This window comes from Cebidichthys violaceus, unplaced genomic scaffold (genome assembly GCF_023349555.1).
Source record: "Cebidichthys violaceus isolate CVI_PGR_0920_01 unplaced genomic scaffold, fCebVio1.0.p SCAF_37, whole genome shotgun sequence".
Classification (NCBI taxonomy): domain Eukaryota; kingdom Metazoa; phylum Chordata; class Actinopteri; order Perciformes; family Stichaeidae; genus Cebidichthys; species Cebidichthys violaceus.
In genome coordinates this window covers 2,129,576-2,150,212 of record NW_027176561.1, presented here as the reverse complement: position 1 = coordinate 2,150,212, position 20,637 = coordinate 2,129,576, and the positions used below count along the sequence as shown (strand labels likewise).

The 20,637-nt window shown below is 40.7% G+C and overlaps 1 protein-coding gene across 1 annotated transcript; it reads right to left on the bottom strand.

Moving 5' to 3' along the window:
• Nucleotides 1–344: 344 nt before the first annotated feature.
• On the bottom strand, nucleotides 345–16,564 carry st6galnac5b (ST6 (alpha-N-acetyl-neuraminyl-2,3-beta-galactosyl-1,3)-N-acetylgalactosaminide alpha-2,6-sialyltransferase 5b). Its single transcript, XM_068725969.1, has 5 exons — nucleotides 16,443–16,564; nucleotides 14,570–14,782; nucleotides 5,024–5,433; nucleotides 3,432–3,539; nucleotides 345–1,711 (listed from the first exon to the last, which is right to left on the bottom strand). The coding sequence occupies exons 1-5, from the start codon at nucleotides 16,461–16,463 to the stop codon at nucleotides 1,471–1,473; spliced, it is 993 nt and encodes a 330-aa protein (XP_068582070.1). The 5' UTR covers nucleotides 16,464–16,564; the 3' UTR covers nucleotides 345–1,470.
• Between the last annotated feature and the right edge of the window lie 4,073 nt (nucleotides 16,565–20,637).

The window sequence follows — 20,637 nt, the reverse complement described above, 5'->3', positions numbered from 1 at the left end:
AATTTTTTTGGTCTAAAAATTAGATAGTGTCTCTGTTTTACTGGTGAGAATTTGTTCAGAACAATTCCATTTCTGATGCCATGCTGTCCTACACCTCACCAGTCATCAGCAACCATGGACCATATGTTCTGGTCATGCATCTCTTTATATCATTGCTTCACATATTTGAAATGTTTTCATATATTTAAGTGAGAAGTTAATCGACAGAAAATTAATTGGCAACACTTTTGATAAACAATATTATAGTTTGAGTCATGTATTAAGCAAAAAATGACAAACATTCACTGGTTTCATCTTCTCCAATGTGATAATTTCTTTTGTCAAATCAGAACAAGACACGTGAGGACCTTACTGTATAGGTTTTAAGAATGCATAAAAGCAATTTTTCATGATTTTCTGACATTTAATAGACAAAACAATTAATCCAGACATCAAAAAAAAAACACCAATATATTACTTGGCAATGACAATACCATTAAAATAGACCCAATCAATTAACTGAAATATTTGTTGTACCTTCAGAGCACCCGCATTACTTCATATCATCCGACTGTATTTGCTTCACTGTTGGCTTTGAAGGCTGCCTGTTATACGACAGATCAAGATGGTGGTCTGATGTTGCTTCACTGATTTTGTGGAGACTCTCTCCTAACCAACAACATATACATAAACACTTCTACCTCTCCTTTTGTTGCCTCTTTGTGTTGTTCAAGTTATTTCTACTTACCTTAATGATCCATGAATTTATTGCACTATACATACATGATATAAGTGGCCTACTGCAATGTGATGGGTTTGTTCTGTCATTGACACATCGAGTATGAGTAGATTGTATGTTACAACCGAATATGCAGTGTTTGCAACTGTAACTGTAACACCTTTTGTACTCAGTGTTGTCATTGTCGTCTGTATTGTGAATACTGTATTGTTGAAAGAGGATAAAAGTGTTAAAGAAACTGAAAACTCAAAAAATATGACAATGACATTCATTTGTGTGTAATTGAGAAGTTTAGTCACATTCCCAGAAATAATGAGGGCATGACCTCAGTGTCCTCAGTGAATCTGTAATAACTTTATGAAAATGGATCGGTCCTACTGCAAGTTATTGCAGCGGTGTACTTGCCTCATTGTCTGTCTCCTCTCTGACAGCTACAGTGTTGTTAAAGCAGCTCTACTCAGAGTTAAAAAAGACAACCAAAAAACACTCGAGCCCACCTCCATGGCTTTGATTCCAGTGTGAAATTCATCCTATTATAGTTACACTTCCAAAACACTGTCGGGGCTTTGTGCTGCCATTACGCAATGATCCCATTCTGCCAAGCTGCTTAGGCAGCAGGCTCACAGCCACAACAGTCGCTTGCTCTGTCCCACACTGCTGTCTCATGCATTCATGTCGTCCAGAGAGGGAATCTGGAAACCGTCCACACACATATTCATCCACACTTCTGGGGATTGTCCCTGGAGCGAATCTCAGGATCCAGCTGGAACCGGAGCGTGGGAGCTGTTCACGCCGGCGGTGACGGCGGCCGGCTTCCAGTCCGGCTGGTGAAAGTGGATGTCGAGGGTTCGAGCCCAGTTCGCAAACACGACCTTCTCCGTGTTGAAGCGGTGGTGGCTTCCTTGTTTGTTCCTCTCGTGGGAGAGATACATGGAGCACTCGTCGGGCCCCGAGGGCTCATAGTAATGATACGGCAGAGAGGGATGAGAGGATCTACACGGGAGAGCCGAGGAGAGGAGTAAAGCGTGAACAAGGCATGCAAGTCAGAGAGGGAGGGAGGGAGGAATGGGGATGATTATGAGACGAGGTGGGGGAGAGGGAGCGAGTCACAGCGGGGGAGAAATGGAGAGAGGAACAAAGAAAAAAAGAAAGATCAGAAGAATCTGGGCTCACAGATGTGTTCATTATTCACCATCTTATTCCTCTGATATTCACGGTCACGCCAAGCTCAGTGGAAGACTGAGCGTCACTTCTGGCCTGCATGTCTCTCTGAATATCCAAACGTGTCAAACTGTCCTTCATGCCGTTGTAGAACATCATCAGCCAAATTATTCGCAATATGAAACGACTGCACTTTACATTTCTAACCTATTAAGTGAAATGTGTTGTTTGTCTTGGAAAAATGTCAAGATGAACATTTCCACTGGTGCTGAAATCACACTAATTCACCAGCCTGACTAAGAGACACTGCAGGCTGTCAATCAACGATTGTCGTCACAAGTTGAAGGCACCATGAAAGATGTACTAGACAAGATTTGTATGTGGAAACACACCCTCGTTGTCAGCACACAGTGTGGAGTTAAAGGCGCTGCAACAGAAGAGAGCGAACCCAACCCGCCTTCACGCACTAGTTGCCCCACTTGCTCAAACAGGAAGTGACAAACTACAAAGTCCCGAGGACGAGGACTTCGTTGGTGTCTTGGATGTATAATTTAACAAATGAGCTACTGAACAGAAGTGTTTGTGCATAATGTTTCTGTTACTGTCAAATGAATTACACAAAAATATCTTATAGTATAATACAGTATATGCTATTGCTTGGTTGTTTGGTGGAGTTTTCCTGGCTTTGTTTCCCTACAGTATATTAGTAAATATATTGTGAAATGTGTGAAAACTGTTTGGTTTTAAGTTACATATTTTGTCATGATGCCTTCAAATGAAGTGAGGTTGTATTTTGACCTGACAAGTCAAGGACACAATATTATTGGCGTGGAGGCCATGTGAACACTGTTGCTAGGAAACTGACAATGAAAAGGGACATTGCCTAGTTTCTTTTTCAAAGGTGGTTCATGATTTTTTGAGTTCTCTGAGTTTCAGTGTCAAACATAATTGATGAATAAATAATCAAAAAGAAGCTTTCGTGGGCTCCAACACTTTTAGGAACGTTACATCATGACTCGTGAACGTTCATTGTGGGACATTTAAATGGATGCTTCTTAGGAACACAACGCTAAATACTTGAGGTCAGAACTGGATGATAATGTTATGCTGTAACTTCAAGTACATTGTATTAAATGCAACCTTAAATCATGTGATTGTGATTTTACATATTACATACATATTTCACAGCTAAAGAGACATTTCCCTCAGCAGTTGGTGGAGACCAAAAACAGATAAAAGTGAGTGAATATTTGAGTTATACACCAGGAGGCCAGACTCCAAATGAATACTAATTTTGCTCTGCATCTACTGTAACTGATAAAGTTGACATATAGCTAAAGTAGAAAGTTGTGGACATACATTTAAGTAAATGAACATAATTTGATCTCATCCCTTTGGTATAAAATGACAGACTGGCCTGCTAAGCAAGCTGCTAAGTTCACAGTCATAGTATTGCTATTTTGCTATTTTTTAGCTTCCCACTAGTCTGCAAAATTGAGTTAAAATTGCTAAGCACCTAAATTCTGGGATTATAAAATAATCTGAGTCTTACCTGCAGAAATCAGGCGGCACCATGCCGTACACGTCGATCCTGTCACACAGCTCCACGGCTATGGCCATGGTGAACCAGCCGGTAGTCAGCCAGGACTTGGAACTCTTCCTGGAAGAAGAGAGGAAGTCAACATATTTACAAATTCCACACTCATATAGAGTAAATATTTTGGTGGTACTGACTCCTTCCAAGAGACTAACTGATCAAATGATACCAGATTAAAGCTGTGAATTCATAATTCTAGAATTTGTCTGATCAATCATCTTTTCAGAAATAATAAATAAGAAGATTGAAGAAAGACTTTCTTTGATTCTATGCCTTGTACACAGTAAAAGAAACATCAATGAGAACGACATTTATTCTGGCGCTGACTGTGCTTGTTTGGAGGTTGATGTGATTGGATTCTTAATTCAAATGCAACATCCTCTTATCTTCCTGTTAGCTTACTCTTCACATGCAAATGAGTTTATGGAGTGATGTTGGCAAAATGTCTTTATATCGAGCTCTTATTTTGCAAGATCATTGTCAGCCATTTTTCTACAGTGTTTTCTAATGTTGACCAATGAGTGACACTGCAGGAATCCATGAGCCTATAAAAGTGTAGACTAAATTGACACAGGTGTGGCACACAGTGAGGTGGTTATTGACTGTGAGTCAGGGTGATGGTGTTTACAGTTTGAATTAATACATGGATTGGTATAACCGATATTAGGTTTTGTCTTTTTGATGACAACAAAGGAAAAGAGAGTCACGAGTTGGAAGAGCAAGACGTCTGCCTCTGAAAATGACTTCTCTCAGTTAAGATGTAGGAGAACATTCTCTGCATGGTGTTATTAAACATGTACATGTTTTTATGTCTCTGCATCAAGTCCACACAAATCCTGTTACAATTATAATATTTGGAAAAAAGGTCCTTACTTTAATAAAAGAGTACCAAAGCTGAATTCAGTCTGAAAAAAAATAACAAGTATTACTAATTTCTCGCTGACTGTGGCACTTAAAGATGCAGAGCGGCAGGACGAGTCCATTAAGTCTCGACATTAACCAATCCCCAGTATCACTGTTCAGTTCACATACCACACAACATTTGTAATTGTTAAAAAAAGTGTTATTTATTTATGTTGCAGCTACCTAGTTTGTAATTTGTCCCTTTCAGTAAATAATGTGTCAGTTCTTACTTCAAGATACTAATTAATGTTTACTCATCCCATTGTTTTTCGGGTTGTAATCACTGGGGAAACATAACACATCTTACAGAATCCAAATGACATTGAAACTAAATGTGTGTGCTTTCCTTTCTGATGTTGAGCCACGTCTGTAGAGGTCCTGCTACATGGTAGCACATAAGAAAGTGCTTTGCAATAGTCTCCCTAAGCCTGGCATTAGTGGGCCAACTGTGAACTTGGCATGAATCAAATCCCTTAAACTCCTTTTAAAGATAATAGACACGTTTTAAATCTAAATCCTATTAATAATGCTGTGAGTGTTTGGAGCTCTGACTTATTCTTTTGTGAACTCGTATACTAAAATATGTGAGGCTTTTTCTGAAGAAGAAAACCCCTCAAACACAGGACATTTCTGTGGACATTTACCTGTCAAGCCCCGTTTCCTTTTCAAACAATTCATCGAACTTCAGCATTTTGATCCGAGAAGTGATGTAGACTTTAAGTTTGGGCAGTAGCTGGTTCAACAGCCTGAGGTTGTTGTAAACGTTGCCTTTCCCATCCCGTCTCATGCAGCTGTTGGGTCCCCAGAAGATGAACACTGTGTCTTGGCTCGCGTTGAGCAGCTCCTGCCGGCTGCGCAGGACCATCTGCAGGCTGGCGTGAGATACGACACGCAGGCTTGTGCGTCGCCCAACGTCCTGCTGATGCCTTATACTGGGAGCATCGTTCATACGGATTACGCACTCAGAGCTGTCGATTTCCTCGCCTCTCCTGCTCCCAGTTAGCTGGCCGGAGCTGGTCACCAGGGCACAAGTCCTGCAGTGCATCTTCAGAGGCTGTATAGATGAAAGATTAAAGGTCAGATTGGTTTTCAATCCAGAGTATAGTCTTATCAAGCCATTTCCCATTTGGAATCGCTTCTGTTTTTCTGTCAGTAAAAACCTTTTAAAAATGACAGCATGACGTATTCTCAGAGGCAATAAAAAGACAAGACTAGATGCTACAGTGCTCACCACGACAATGCTATACCATACCAATGTTCACCGTCTTAATTAAGCGTATTAGCATGCTAACGTTTGCTAATTAGCACCAGGCATGAAATAAAGCTAAGGCTCATGGGAATGTTGTTGATTTTGGAAATATTTGATAATATTGACAAGTTAATTTCACTAAAAGAAAAGTAGAGGGATCACTAAAGGGGAACATGATTGTCTGTCCAAAAATTCATGGAAATCCATTTTAGACTTTTCCTTCAAAACCACAAATGTCAACCTCCTGACTGTGCTAGAGCACTGTGGGTCTCTGTGATCGTTATTTGCCAACTAATGCAATATTTACCTTCCACTTTGAAAACCTCTGTGCAAGAGGAAAAGTCAGAAGATCACCAAACTAGTAGTAGTAGTAGTAGTAGTTAAATAGAGCCACCCCGCTAGCGTAGTAGTGGCAACAGGCAAAAGGGATGCGTCCTGTAGCCGTTAAGGGTGAGTCGTAGTCTTAAAAATCCAATGATCCTGAAAGAGTTCAGCACAGTCTGTATGACAGCACATGTGGACAACTTCAACTGTAAACAGTCCACACTTAAAGTTGATATGCTGCCCTTTAGTACCATGATTATGCTGTCTTCTGCAGCCACACCTGAATAAAGTGTAACTGGCAGAGTCGACCAGCTAGGCCGGTAATGGCCTCTTTTGTCAGGTATCCTATTATTCAAATGCACTGCAGGTTGCCAGTAGAGCAGAGGCTATTCTGTGTGCTACTTTCATTTTTGTAGGAACATCACGAATACACATAAGCCGGTATATTTATTTTGCGCCCGAAAAGATACACACTACTATTTACTCACGCAGGTTGAACGATAGTACACACGTTGTGTAAGTAGTGCATAGCATGCGATTTCTGACTCAGCAATAAGCTTTGTCGAGGTGCATTGCAGGGTAGTTGTGTTGGTTGGCATTATATTGACCAGGTATTTGTGTTTAGTGTCCACACAGGTTTTCCAAGTTGAAAAAGGCGAGCTGGGATTGAGTGATCTGACAGCAAAAACCCAGAAACTCTTCACATGAATTATTCTGAACCTTAATAGAGAGCTACATTGGCATTCTGAACTGTGCTCTGAGCATACCCACACCATCAAGTTCAGAAGTGGGAATGTGTGTGTGTGTGTGTGTGTGTGTGTGTGTGTGTGTGTGTGTGTGTGTGTACAATACAGGTGATATTACCAGCGCCACAGGCTGTGCTGCTCCCTCTGCTATATTTATTATACTCTCCCACTATCTCTGCAACCCCACACTGACTGATTGCCTTGTGTGCGTGTATGTGTGTGTGTGTGTGTGTGTGGTCCTGCGTCTGTATATGTGTGTACAGGTGGTGGAGTCTGTGGATGTCCTTAAATCTTTGTGCAGAGTTCGATGTCGACCCAGATGTGTCATACAATCACGTTCCTCTGGCAAGATCTGTCTAAAAAGTGTCAAGATCCAAAACCAGTTGTAATCCCTTCTACACACACATGCACAGTCACAGTCTGGGTGTACACACACACACACACACACACACACACACACACACACACACACACACCTCCTCCCTTAATAACAAGTTGGCTGGTGCAAATGACGTGCTTCACTGCACAAACACCCTCCCTGCCTTAAAAAATATCCCAGTCCCATTAGCTGTTTCTTCTTTTACATACAACAGATAAAGGGCATTTTCCCTTCGGCACGGTCCAAACAACTACTCCCAAGCAGCTTTTAATCATTTTGAAAGTCGGGGGATGTGTTAAACTAGGAAAAGGCAATTGAAGGTTGCATGGACAGTGTTGTGGTTTAAAGTGCTTGTGAAATACTAAAAGTGTCCTTGACGGTGACGCTGAAGCTCCAGCGTCAGCTCCCCGAGCTTCTGACAGCTTGATGATGCTGGGAAATAGCCACTTATGGACCGTGGTGCATCACATTGAGAGGAGCTTTCAGAATCAGATGGAGAATATATATCAGCAGGGCAGGCAGCTGAAGATGTGACCCACACACTCTTGAATGAATGAACAAATGAATGAGGGCACTGCATTGCATATTACAGGTGGATTTTTTTACTCATAATCAGCCTTGAATTAACACAGAGGTCCTTTAATTTGTGAACCAATTAGCACTCGAACACTTGCTGACTCCCACAGAGACACGCAGTCTGCACTTTATTATGCAGGCAGAGCGCTGTCCGCCTTGATCAATAATGCATACCCTCATAAGATAACACTTTCCTGGATAATTCAACTTCACGAGGCCATGCAGTGAACTCTGATGTGATCGTCGACAAAAGAAGAGACCTCCGGTGTCATGGCAGTGTGAAGATGTCTCCACATGCACTCCTCATTCATTTATAGTTCACCTGGGAGGTCGTTTATCGAAAATGCATTCAAATAGTTTCTAAACTACTGTGGTACTAAAAAGTATCTAGAGGCACGACCAGACTAAATGAGGATGCTAGCCAATACAACAACGTTACCGATCGTCTGTGTTTACTGTTGTTGCCTTTAATGAAGCCTACTTTCCTTTGCTTCCTCTCTCTCTCTATCGTAGGTCATGAGTCTTTACGTCAAGTGTTCTCTTTTCATGGTCGTCACTCGCCACACAACAAAACAACTTTGAAAGAGAACTTTACATGTCGTGATCAAAAGACAAAGTAGACAAAAAAAGACAGTGAAAGATGAACCAGGACCAAGAAAGAAAGAAATCAATGCAGCAGGATAATGAGGACTTTTGGTTTGCTCCACTATTTTGGGGACATGCTGGATAAAGTCAACCCAAAGCTTAACTCAGAAGTTAAATTCAAAATCTAACAGGTGCCACTTTAGGCGGAGACGGACTCCCAAAATCAACTGTTAATAAAAGAGAGGGCTTTATTATGCAATCAGTCTTTTTATAATCTATGTTTAATGAAGCTTAAGTAAATATTCTATATTTACTTTACACTTTAAGTATCCAGTACTGTTTATTCTGGCTCTGGCGCAATATATCTCCACTTTTCTAAAGTATTAACCCCAAGCAATAGGAAAGTTATGTCAATGCATATTAAAGGGGAAAATAATATTCCCAAATTAACCAAATTTCCACCCACCTTCAATTAGTCTTATCATTCCCGGAGGTAATAGAGATGTTAGAAGGATATATAATTATTGGGAGGGGAAAGTTTACCGTTCTAGAGTTGATTCTGAGGCCAGAGGCACAGTCAGTTATTCATAAAGACATCCTCTTTGAAGCAGGTGGAATTGTTGATTTGCCTTTGAGAACTCTTCAACAAACAAGCGACACAAGCAAGTATTTATTCTCCCAACTGGGATGATGAAAATTTGATACAAGCCTTTTTCTCCTCAATACCAAATTCTCATTTCAGATACTCACTCTCTTATAATAAGGGAGACTTCAACTGGTTGCTTATCAACTAGATCTTCTCACATATCAAAAATGGTGTTGTTAATTTTTTTTAAATATGGAAACCTTTCATATCCTATTTTTCCATTTTCAGAGGCTAATAGTGCCCCTGATGTATATGTATTTACGATCCTGTGAATTAGTAGTATCAACAAATTGATTTATATCTGTCTATGTAATTTATTTTTGTAATATAATTTTCTATATTGTATTTCCTATTGTTGCATTTCAGAAGAAAGACTTATTGTGTGAGATTTTTCCATGCATGTTTGTGTACGTTGAGATCCTTCGTCTGTATATAAATTAAATAAAGTGTTTAAGGAGAGAGACGTGGCATTCAGAGCAGCAGCAGAAGAAGAAGAAGCGGTTAAGCGTGTGGCTCCGGTTCCAGTCCCAGTCAATTACCGCCCACACAGACTCATCAGTATGATTCTGTTCATTCACTTCCCTGGGGTTCCCAGAATCATAATTGGTTTCAGAGCAAACCCCATCAGTCATCCTCTGATATTACACCAGAGCCTCCAATCCACCAGTCTCTGTCTGCACCCCTTTCAGTTTGAGAGGGGTGGAGAGTACAGACCTACAGGTAAAAATATTGAGCTATAAGCTCAGAGAGGAGTCATTAGCACAAGAACAAAAAGGGCCCCATTGTCATTGTTAACCATGGTAAGACTGGAGTCAATTTGATATTTTTCTTATTGTTAACAAATCCCATGAATCCCATGCTTTAGCCAAAGTCACTTCCCGTTTAAGCTACTATATACAGTAGTACACAGTATTTATTGAGTGTCACAGTTCTGGGAAATGTCTGCACAATACGGTGCCCTCAAAAAAATGGAAAAAGTAATGTCCATGGCATGTGCGCTGCTAAGGATCCGACAATGTAATGCATTGCTTCAGATTTTATAGATGTAAAGATATACGGATAGATAAAATATACCGTGGGATCATCAGCTGCAGTGATGATGTAAAAATGATGATTGGTTTGGTTTTATTCTGTCATAAATCAAACTATTTTTTTCATACTATTCTTTCACAAAATGTCACTCAAACAGGAGCAAATAGTGCATTTGTTGGGGACTATTTTCAGCTGCAAACTTGGACATACCTTCTATATGCTAACAGTGGGTGTGACCACAAAAAACGAGACCTAAATATTTAATTCTGTAGACTACCTAAAGAAGACAACTGACGTCAGAAATGGTTTCCGAAAGCAGTCGTCTAATAGTTGGAACATAATACAGCGAGGTGTTAGCCTGGTAAATCAGTAAAGAAGCTAACTGAACTGACTAAAAATCTCAATTTGTAAGCTGGTGCATTTCATGGTTAAGATAATATGTGAGCTAATATGTGAGCTCACATATTATCAGTTACCAGTTACCTGGCAGACTTTTTTTAATTATCAATTACACCTACAAGACTGTTGTGGGATTTGTTGACAATAAGAAAACTGTAGAATATCTCCAACCTTATCCCTTGATGTCAAACATCCTCTGATGTGAGCAGTGGTGAGCGATCATGACTCAGCTGTATTTTCTTAATTATTTCAATTAGAGTTGATCGTTATCATAACAGTAACTGTACATTTTCTGAAGCTTGCAGAATTAGGCTAACGGCTCAACGGAGAGCAGAGGTGGATTAAGTGGTGCCGGTTGTGTGGTGTGAAGTTTAATGATCAGAGCTGCTTTCTCTTCTCAGAGACCAATTAATTACATCGAAACCCCTCCTGACGGTCGACATCTCATTAAGCTCCTTCTGGCAACACACATTCAAGCCACGACGCTAAACTTGCTCTGTTCTCAATTGAAGGGAATAAAGGCGAGACAATCAAGGCGCCTGTCTTCTTCTTCTTCTTCTTCTTCTTCTTCTTCCTCCTCCAGTCAACCTCAGTCAGAGATAAGTGGATGGCTGCACCAGAGTATGAGTACAGAGCCTCGTTAGCAGCACACACTGATGGGGAGAAGTGGAATAATTTCTGGCTGGTTTCCACCATGACCAGAAAGAAGATGATATTCATGACTTCCTGTCAGCTCTTGCCCTTCACCATAAGAAAAATGCAGTGGTATCGCTACACGACCGGATCGGCCAGACCCCTTTTGGAAATGGTCAGAGATGTGATCACAATGTAGGCGAGATAACAAGGAAAGCATTTTAATACAAGGCGTAAATGCTAAGACCCATGGATTGGATGTCATCCCCCGGATACACATTACATGTTAATACCAGGTGTAGTTTATACGTATATAAGCAGGACTACAAGCTGGGCTATGTAATGTAAGTCTGAAGACGACACCTGATTCTGTTTTTCCAGGAGTGCTCCCTCACTTTGAGTGTATTTAAAATTTGCATATCCTGAAACCTCATCCATTAAGTAAGCTGACCATTAACATACTGATTGTATAGCACATCTTACATAGAACGGGGTCATTTTGTTTGCATAATTGACTTTCTAATGACACCTTTTTCTCCGGGGCTGACAGCGTTGTAGGCTGTGAGAGACACGGAGTGGTATTGCCCATAATAAGTAGGTACATCATAAACTGGCATAGGCCCACAATCCACATTCATGCTCTCACACAGACTTTGTGATTAGAGTGTATAAAGGCCAATGTAGATTGATTCTGCTGACAGTTCTTCAAAGGTCAACATCTCTTTAACTGGAATCGGCAAAACGTCAGAGAGCAAGAGAAGATGAGGAGCTAAGCAGAAGAAAAGAGAGGCTGTATAGATGTTCAAATATGTGTGTGTGTGTGTGTGTGTGTGTGTGTGTGTGTGTGTGTGTGTGTGTGTGTGTGTGTGTGTGTGTGTGGCTCTAATTACTGTAGCTTGTCAAAGAAAAGAAATATATGCTAGAGAAGGACATCTCACAAAAACCTGCAGAGATTGCAGAAGGCAGACAAAGAGGAACATAATGAACACAGAGACTCCTAGCAAGTCGCTCAAAACATCCCACATACAGTAAATGTGCACCATAACTTTATAGTCTGATCTCACAGTGTATACATGTCTGTCAACAGTGCTGCTCTGCTGTTTTCATATCACTATTAAGCACTGAAGGGGCAGAAGGAAAAGCCAAATGTTTAGCCTTTAACGCACTGCCGCATGAAGTAGCACCGGTCTTAGCGATTGATGTGTGCTTGGTGTTTTGCAAACTCCTGGGTGAGATGTAAATGGGCGAAGCAACCACAGACCATCACCAACCTCGGTGAAATCCCAGCCCATGCAGACAAGATGTGCACATTAGTCGATATGGACCATAAACAAGGTCCAGCAGGCACATTAGATAGAGCTCCCGTCGCATTTTTAAAGCTTCGCTGGCTCTGACGAGAGCATAAAATTTTAACAACACGTCTGGGCATTTGCATGCAGGTTGTCTGCATGCGTGCGCCAGAGCTGTGTGAATGTGTGTGTAACCCTGTGTGAGTCAAAGCCAAGATTCCCTCAAGCAGCAGCAGCGGACCTCAGATGACCCTGAAGGAAATAATACAGACCGATCCACCCACTCCACTGATCCTACAGCAGGTCTGCTCTGGTTAGTCATTCCCCGGCTCTGTCGGAGGGTGAAGCAGCAGCAGCAGAAAGAGCTGGAAGCCCCACGGGAGGTGGGAGCATAGTGACACTAAGCAGTATGAAATTGTCGCAGTGTGGATCCATCATGAATCAGCTGTCAGCCAGGAGGAAGTGGACAAACATGAAGGATTTGTGAATAATGTAGTGCCTACAAAAAAAACCCTCCAAACGCTCATTTCTCTTAGGAGCCACGGTAAAAAAAAATGTCATTGACTTTAAAGGGATCCCAACGTCGCAGAGGAGCCCTGAACGTAGAATCTGGCTAAATCAAGAAGTCCAGGATGCCTCAGCCGGATTTAACCTCTCTCCGAACCTACATCGCTCTCACACTCTCCTATCATTGATCATTAATCACTGAAAGGTGAAATGTAACAACACTTTTTTCCTTCCAAATCTTCTCCTGTCCAGACCTGCCTGAGCAATGTGCTTCGAGCGGAAAGCTATCTTTCTCACTGTGGGGGAGACACGGCGGCGTCTGGATGATCTGTCTGTAACACTGTGCTGGTTTCTCAATGATAGGCCTCTGCATTACAACAACACTGACTGTGGCGCTTACACAAAAGATTACTGCGGTGATGTCTTGAGTAGCCGTTCAGGTAGAAATCCATCCGTTTTTAAGTGCTTTTGTCACTAAATATTTCATAACGGGTTAGGCAAGGCAAGGCAAGTTTATTTGTATAGCACATTTCAACAACAAGGCAATTCAAAGTGCTTCACATCAATTATGAACCAACAAACAGAGTAAAGTACAGAGATCATTTAGAGAGTGTTCTACCACAGCAACTTCAGCTTTTGACTTCATTGTTTAAGAGATTGATTGGTATTATTATAGCCTTACAGGGGACAGCAAAGCTGTAATAAACTTATATTTCATTCTGTAGCTTTTCCTTATTAAAATTGCTACAAAATGTAATTTATCACATTTAGAGTTTAATTTATCGCTAAAAACATAATCTATCAAATGTAAAAGCAAATGCAAATAATCATTGTATTACCCAAGATGAAAAGAACTGGATGTCGCATTCAGCTGTGGGGTGGACATGTACACAAGTCAAACACATCAGAAGAGGATTCTTCAGTTCTCTCTGTAACCAGGGCAGCACCAGAAGCTTCAAAAAGACATTTTCAGTGCATTCCTGAAACCTACATTTACATGCTCGTCTCTCTGGTGGATGACAGTTGAATACAGATTGCGTGCACTTTGTGTTATATATGTGGCAAAAGTGGCAAAAAAATCAGTTTTCTTTTCAAGGGGTGGCTGCTCGACACAAATATGTCACGCACAATACATCCCAATGCCAAATCCCTTGATGTAGAGTGGCAGGAGACTAAGGTTACTACCGCCATCTTAAAGGATATGTAGTGCATTAACTGATTCAGTGCATCAAGCAAGGTCTGTCTGGCACATCCCAGACAATAAAGATATTCAAAGTGACTTTGCTGCTTCTTTTTCTGTAGCTTTTCCTACTCGGTTTGTAAGTGACAAAGTCCCACGCGCTGCTGTCCTTGTCACTTGTATCTCCACTGCCGGCCTCCACATGCTCCTTCCAAAACTCTGTATACACACTTTTCACCTGCCAGTATGCTATTACCCCAAATCCCACTCCCGTCTCCATGCAGTCTCCTAATGCACCGACAACAACCTGATCCGTCACCCCAAAACACTGTCACTGTGTTTGATGGAACACAACCAAGCTGAGGTTTACCCTATATATCTCTGTGGTAGTGGTGGGTGAACCAACCTGCGCCACTTTCCTGCATCATTTATTGAAGTTGAGTTTTGGTTCTTTTCAAACAAGACAAAGAGCATAAAATGGCCTTCAGGCCCTGTTTACTGACATGAATTATCAAACAGATTTCCCTCTTCCAGCTGGCCTCCCTATAGCTCTTATGTATAGCTATATTAGACATCATCACTGTGCAGTGCACCATGAAATGGCATAAGGAGACAGATCACAGTGCACAGATGGTGCATATTTACCTTATGATCCATGACACCTGTGTACCCCGAAAGTGTCGGTGTTGGGAGTGGCTGCGGTCTCTCTGGCTTTTTCGTGGATGGAACAGGACCATCTAAACGGTGTGACGATAGGGATGATGAGGAATATGATCTGTCACCAGAGCCGCTGTTGTTGTACACCAACATAAAACCGGTAACCATGGTGACGAGGATGATGCCACTAACCCCATGGCACTGCAGAGAGACACACACGACAGACGTTAAGATATAAAATAAGAGCATAAAAACAACATCAAGTCAGAGCATTTGATTTAGGAAATCGGCTTCAGGACGAGAGCTACATTTCTTTTGATCAAGAAGATCACTGCTAATTAAATATCAGCTTTGAAAGCAGGGGCCACACAGTAATTGCAGCTGCTCTTTTCCTCATGCAAGGCTGCAGATGGAACCTCAGCTGTGCCACTCTCCGTCAGCAATGTTTTAAAGAGAGGTGCAAAAAAATAGCAGCTGAAATCAAAACATATGTTTCATTATTACTTTGAGTGATTGCCGAGATCGAAAAGTGGCCGATGGTATGCCACTGTTATACCGATGGTGGTATGCCACTCCTTTTCTAACAGCATATACTGCTTGAAAGTTTATATTAGTGGTATATGCTGTTGAATCAGAGTGGTATGTCATTCATTTCAGTCGTATGATATATATATATATATATATATATAGATATATATATATATATATATATATATATATATATATATATATATATATATATATATATATATATAATGGTATGGTGGTATACCACTCTATAGGTAGGTACATACCTTTGCTGATTGCATATGATGATGCATATGCACATTTAATGCAAATTGGTTTGATTCCCAAACAGTGATGCCGCAAAATGTATTTTTTCTGACTTTATTGACAAAGTAGCACAACACAGCGTCTTAAATATAGGAATGTATCTATTCTATCTCGTCCATTTTCTTGTTCGGATATACGAAAGGCTTTTGAAATGACAACAAAGTGATTTAGTATTTGCTGATGTGCCCTGAAACTGATATTATTGTCAATGTGTATATATACACAGAGGCTGTGCTGCCGACTTTGTCAATACAGTCAGATGAATACATCAAAGGGAGTGGCATACCACTCCAGGTATAGGTGCATACCACTGAACACAGAGGCATACCACTCCAGGTATAGGTGCATACCACTGAACACAGAGGCATACCACTCCAGGTATAGGTGCATACCACTGAACACAGAGGCATACCACTCCAGGTATAGGTGCATACCACTGAACACAGAGGCATACCACTCCAGGTATAGGTGCATACCACTGAACACAGAGGCATACCACTCCAGGTATAGGTGCATACCACTGAACACAGAGGCATACCACTCCAGGTATAGGTGCATACCACTGAACAAAGAGGCATACCACTCCAGGTATAGGTGCATACCACTGAACAAAGAGGCATACCACTCCAGGTATAGGTGCATACCACTGAACACAGTGGCATACCACTCCAGGTATAGGTACCACTGAACAAAGAGGCATACCACTCCAGGTATAGGTACCACTGAACACAGAGGCATACCACTCTAGGGGTACAAACCGCAGAACAACAGTAGCATACCATCGGCCACTTTTCGATCTCGGCGCTACTGATTACTTTCCCCTCTTGCAGAAAAAAAAGATCTTTAGACATGTGCGCTCCTACATGATTGTCTTATAGGAATCAAATCAATTAAAGATTCTTTAAATGATCAAAATGAAAATGAGGTCATAGACAATATAATGACAGCTCAGCCTCTAACTCACTTATGAGAAAACACTAAAGCGCCCCACAAATGAACATTACAGTGATGTCTCATTCATAATTACCACTCTTATCTTCATCTTCATTGCCCCTCGGAATTCCAACCTTCATCCTATATCATCCTCTTAAAAGCTCCTTCACAGAGCGTCGGGACTCTTCAGCATGCAACACTTGAGCGGCAGCAGATCGGCGCGCAGCAGTGACAAAAAAAACAAAAAACGACGCTCCACTACTCTTCTCCCATGCTCTCCTCTACAGGGACGGCCTCACTCGACACTCCTCATGGTCCTAAACAACTCGGTTTCCCCGCCCAACCCTCAGTCTCAGGGTTCACTAGGGGTTCACGAGATGGTATTTATACACTTAACAGTTAACTGTTACTGTGCAACACGCAGTAATGCTCCTGGTCAATGTCAAGGGAGCTCTGCGTGATTCTCGAATGTGTTTTCTTAGTGGTATTGTTACGTATTTGTATCTCTGTTTCTATACTTAATTATTCCGTTACAGCTTTTCTTGGCACAATTAAAACAATCATTATTGTCAACACACTTTGTGAAATAGGTCATTTTCACTTTTTAGCTCACAGTAAATGCATTTTGCATTGCTTTCATATAGCATCGCAGTTATTTTCAAATGGTCCAGTAATGCATTCAATCTCAAAATGTTTTTTTGTGGGTCTTTTTTCTATGTATTATTTTCCAATGTGTTAATCAATATGCTTATCGTGTAAGTCCTCACATCCTCAATCAGAGTGTATTCAAACATCATACTGTACCACATGCTGTTGTATGAGTGCTTTGCCATCATTCAGTGGAGTTTCTCCCACTCTACTCCCCATTTCTCAATCCAGTTGAACATTTCTATTCTACACGGAGATGACAGGTGTATAATCATCATCCTCGTGATCACACAGTAGGTCTGTGTGTTGGGAACAATGAATGCTCCCTATGGTTCGCCAGATATGAGGTGCCACAATGGCCTACAGATACAATGTTTAGCATTTTTAGCCTCTTTGTCCTATATTTCCTTTACTGTACAATGAAACCACAGCTGTACATTTTCAGTTTGAAAGATATATTTAATGCTAATTGTTATAAAAAATTAAATACAGAAACACAACTTCAGTGGACTCTCTCACATCGACACTATTTCTTAGATCTCTTGAGTTACACTTGGATGAAAGGACATTTCACTTTGCTGGCAGTGATTCAGTGGCTGATGATATTTATTTTAAATGTCAACACGAGTTAAGTGTTTTTTTTCTTGGAGTTCTGAGAGAGGTGACAGTGTTTCATAAAATATGTTCTTGAGATATTGAGGAAACATTTAATGTCGCTGCCTCGTCTTGTTGTTTTGTCATTTTATTGCATCCCGCTAAAGATTATATAGTTCTTCAAAGGGTGTTAATGATAATGCATCACCATTTTCTTTGTCATTCAAGATGATTTGGGGACATCCCATTTAAGGACAGGGAAGTATTTTACTCGTTTGTCACGGCAACCTGAGCAGCTAAAGCTCCTCGTGGGAGACAGACTTTGCTGGAGGCTGTAATCTGGTGAGGAGGAGCTGGGATATTGGGGAATGAGTCTTTTTATAGACGCCCTCTGAGCTCATTGTGTTCATTTTCTAATGTGTCTTTCATGTTCTAGTCATTCAAGACTCACTTTACAAACTGAAATGTATCTGTTGGCTTTGTGGGAATTAATAAGTAATCTATCCCAAAACCAACACGGAATATCGCAGCCAGACCAAACACTGCAGGAAAAATCAGGGTAGCTACTGTGGGAACAGCACGTCTTTTCCTTTTATGTTTTTGGCCCAGATTTACACAAGTTTAAACAAATGTCTTTTTGGACTAATTAGCTTCCTATTTGTTCAGGGATTCATGTAGAATATAATGAGATACAAGATAACACAAAGCAATTGGAATGATGCATTATGATGCCATACAATATTAAGCAAGGCAAACTCATTTGAAACGTGAGGGTAGCATCCAGTGTTCAGTAGCACAACACATCAGCATGTAATTAAACCATAAAAGGAAATTCTTTGACAGGAAACAATGAATATATGCCTCATGCAATGTAAAAAAGTGCTTCAAAACAAGAGAATGCATCAGAAACAGAAATACAAACAGAAACAAGGGACACTCAACTACTACAAGGTCAATTTGAAAGTGGGATAAAAAATGTAATGTTCATGTGGCTTCTAATAAAAGAGACCTAGAGCTAGATCAAACGCTTTGACCACCTTTCGTCTTTCATTTAGCCTCTGAACCGATCCAAGCTTCTGAGGACAACAGCTGAAATAGAACCTATTATAGAGCCAGCTCATTTGTTGGTTTGACAGCGATCAATACCTTACATATTCACTTGTGTGGGGTTGCTAAAATGAAGACCACACTGTCATTTTTTTGTGCTCTTGTTACAGTCGCTGAGTTTGTAGCTGAGAAAATGATAAAAAATATCGAATGACTCACTGCGGTCTGTTTAAATCTGTTATTAAGGTACAGCTTCATATGAAACTACAATGTTTCCAAAACATATGCACTATGTAACATTCCCCATTTCTCTGTTTTCCATATGGGCATATCATTGGAAGACTAATTCTAATCACCAAATTATCTGCATCACTGAGGAGCAGCGGCTCAAAATGCAAATCATCATCGTGAATTCAAAGGATTGGGTGGCTTGTGGTCTGTGTATTTTGATTAAAGGGTGTCCCTGAGGTCTTGAACGCATCTCAAAACACACACGCATGAACAATGTCTGTGGAAAAAAAATCTTATGGGAATTAACTTGAAGTATGAAATTATCTGTATTGTTTGCACCTGTTTGCTGTGCCAAAAGCTGTTGTTTTTTACACATTATAATGTCTTCAATTTCAAGAATGGTTGCCTCCAGATGTCAGTACGAAACTAAGCGCAGGTACCAGTGGGTACAACATATGTTATACTAAACCATGTCTGCACTGTACGTGTCGGAGGCTCGACTACAATGGAAGTTTGGTTCAGTGAGTTTTATCAACACAAAATAAAGCTATATGCTAATAGTGGCTTTTCTCTCAGTCAGTTTAATGGCAAAATATGCAAAATTATAAATTGTTTTCATCAGAATTGTTTTGTTGGCAGGGTAGAAATACCTCAAAATGAGCAAGTCTGTAAATGTACTTTTAGTGGCTGATTAGTTTCTTATGGCAGAGTGATATACAGTGGTTGGAGGGAAAAGGGACTGTCAATATAAGCAAGGCAGCGCTGGATCTATTTCTATTAAACAGGCAATATTAACCTCTTAATTAATACCAATATTAATACCAATACAAAACTCTAATGCACTTGCAGAAAACAAAGGTGGAGGCGATGGTGTGGTGGATGGTATTGTATCCTCCAGTCCAGACAAATGCTGTGCTCTTCAGCTGTGACACATCTTTTACAACAGAGGGGTAGAAACAAGCTTTATTTCCTGCATTTTCAGGCCCAGGAGATATCGCTTTGCAAATTGCGTCCGCTTAAAGACGGATCACTGACTCATCGACTGGCATCCCAACCAATCACAGATGCAATTTCCTGTTACCCAATGTTTCTCAGAATTGTTGCTGTTTATCCAATTGATTGGGGGATAAAAAAAAAAGACCTCCGATCATTGAGTGTATCTCTGCTGACCGTTTATGCAGGGATGCTATACTGCTGTACAGTGTTACCGAATCACTTCCTTTTAATGGTGGGACTTGGGGGGATTTCAATTTTTAGGAGTCAGCAGGGTTGATTGCTGTTGCAGCTATTGTAAGTGCTGAAGTAAAAAGACAAAGGGTGATTGTGTTGAGAGCACCTTTTGCCTCTAATCATAAAAACTCACTCACTCTGCAAACTGCAAAAGGACAACTGCGGCACAGAAATATATTCTCTTGTGTTTCGGAAAGTGGAGCTAAATACAGTTAGATCACAGTTCACCTATGGAATGTGTCACAGTCCTTGATCAGTCCTTGCAGGATTAGTGAATCTTCCCACTGCTGGCAATGAACAAAGGCTTTGCTTGACCTTGTGACATGTAATAGCGTTACAGTTCAGCCCAATTCGGCTCAGTCAAAGGTGGATAACACGGTCCCCAACACACACCAACACCATTCGCTGACTTATGCTCTTATCATTTTTGTATGTTTGTTGTTTTTGTATGTGTTTTATGCAGGTTATTTGTTGCTCTTTGTTACTATTACTTGTGTTATGATACGTAAGGTAACCATGAAAGGTGCACATGAATAAAA

Excerpts from the sequence above, each read along its gene's own strand:
- st6galnac5b (XM_068725969.1), bottom strand. The coding sequence starts at position 16,463 with ATGAAGATGAAGATAAGAGTG. Across the intron at positions 5,434-14,569 it reads CAGGTGTCATGGATCATAAG|CCTCTGAAGATGCACTGCAG; the intron begins GTAAATATGCAC and ends TCATCTATACAG. Across the intron at positions 3,540-5,023 it reads AAGGAAACGGGGCTTGACAG|GAAGAGTTCCAAGTCCTGGC; the intron begins GTAAATGTCCAC and ends CTCTTCTTCCAG.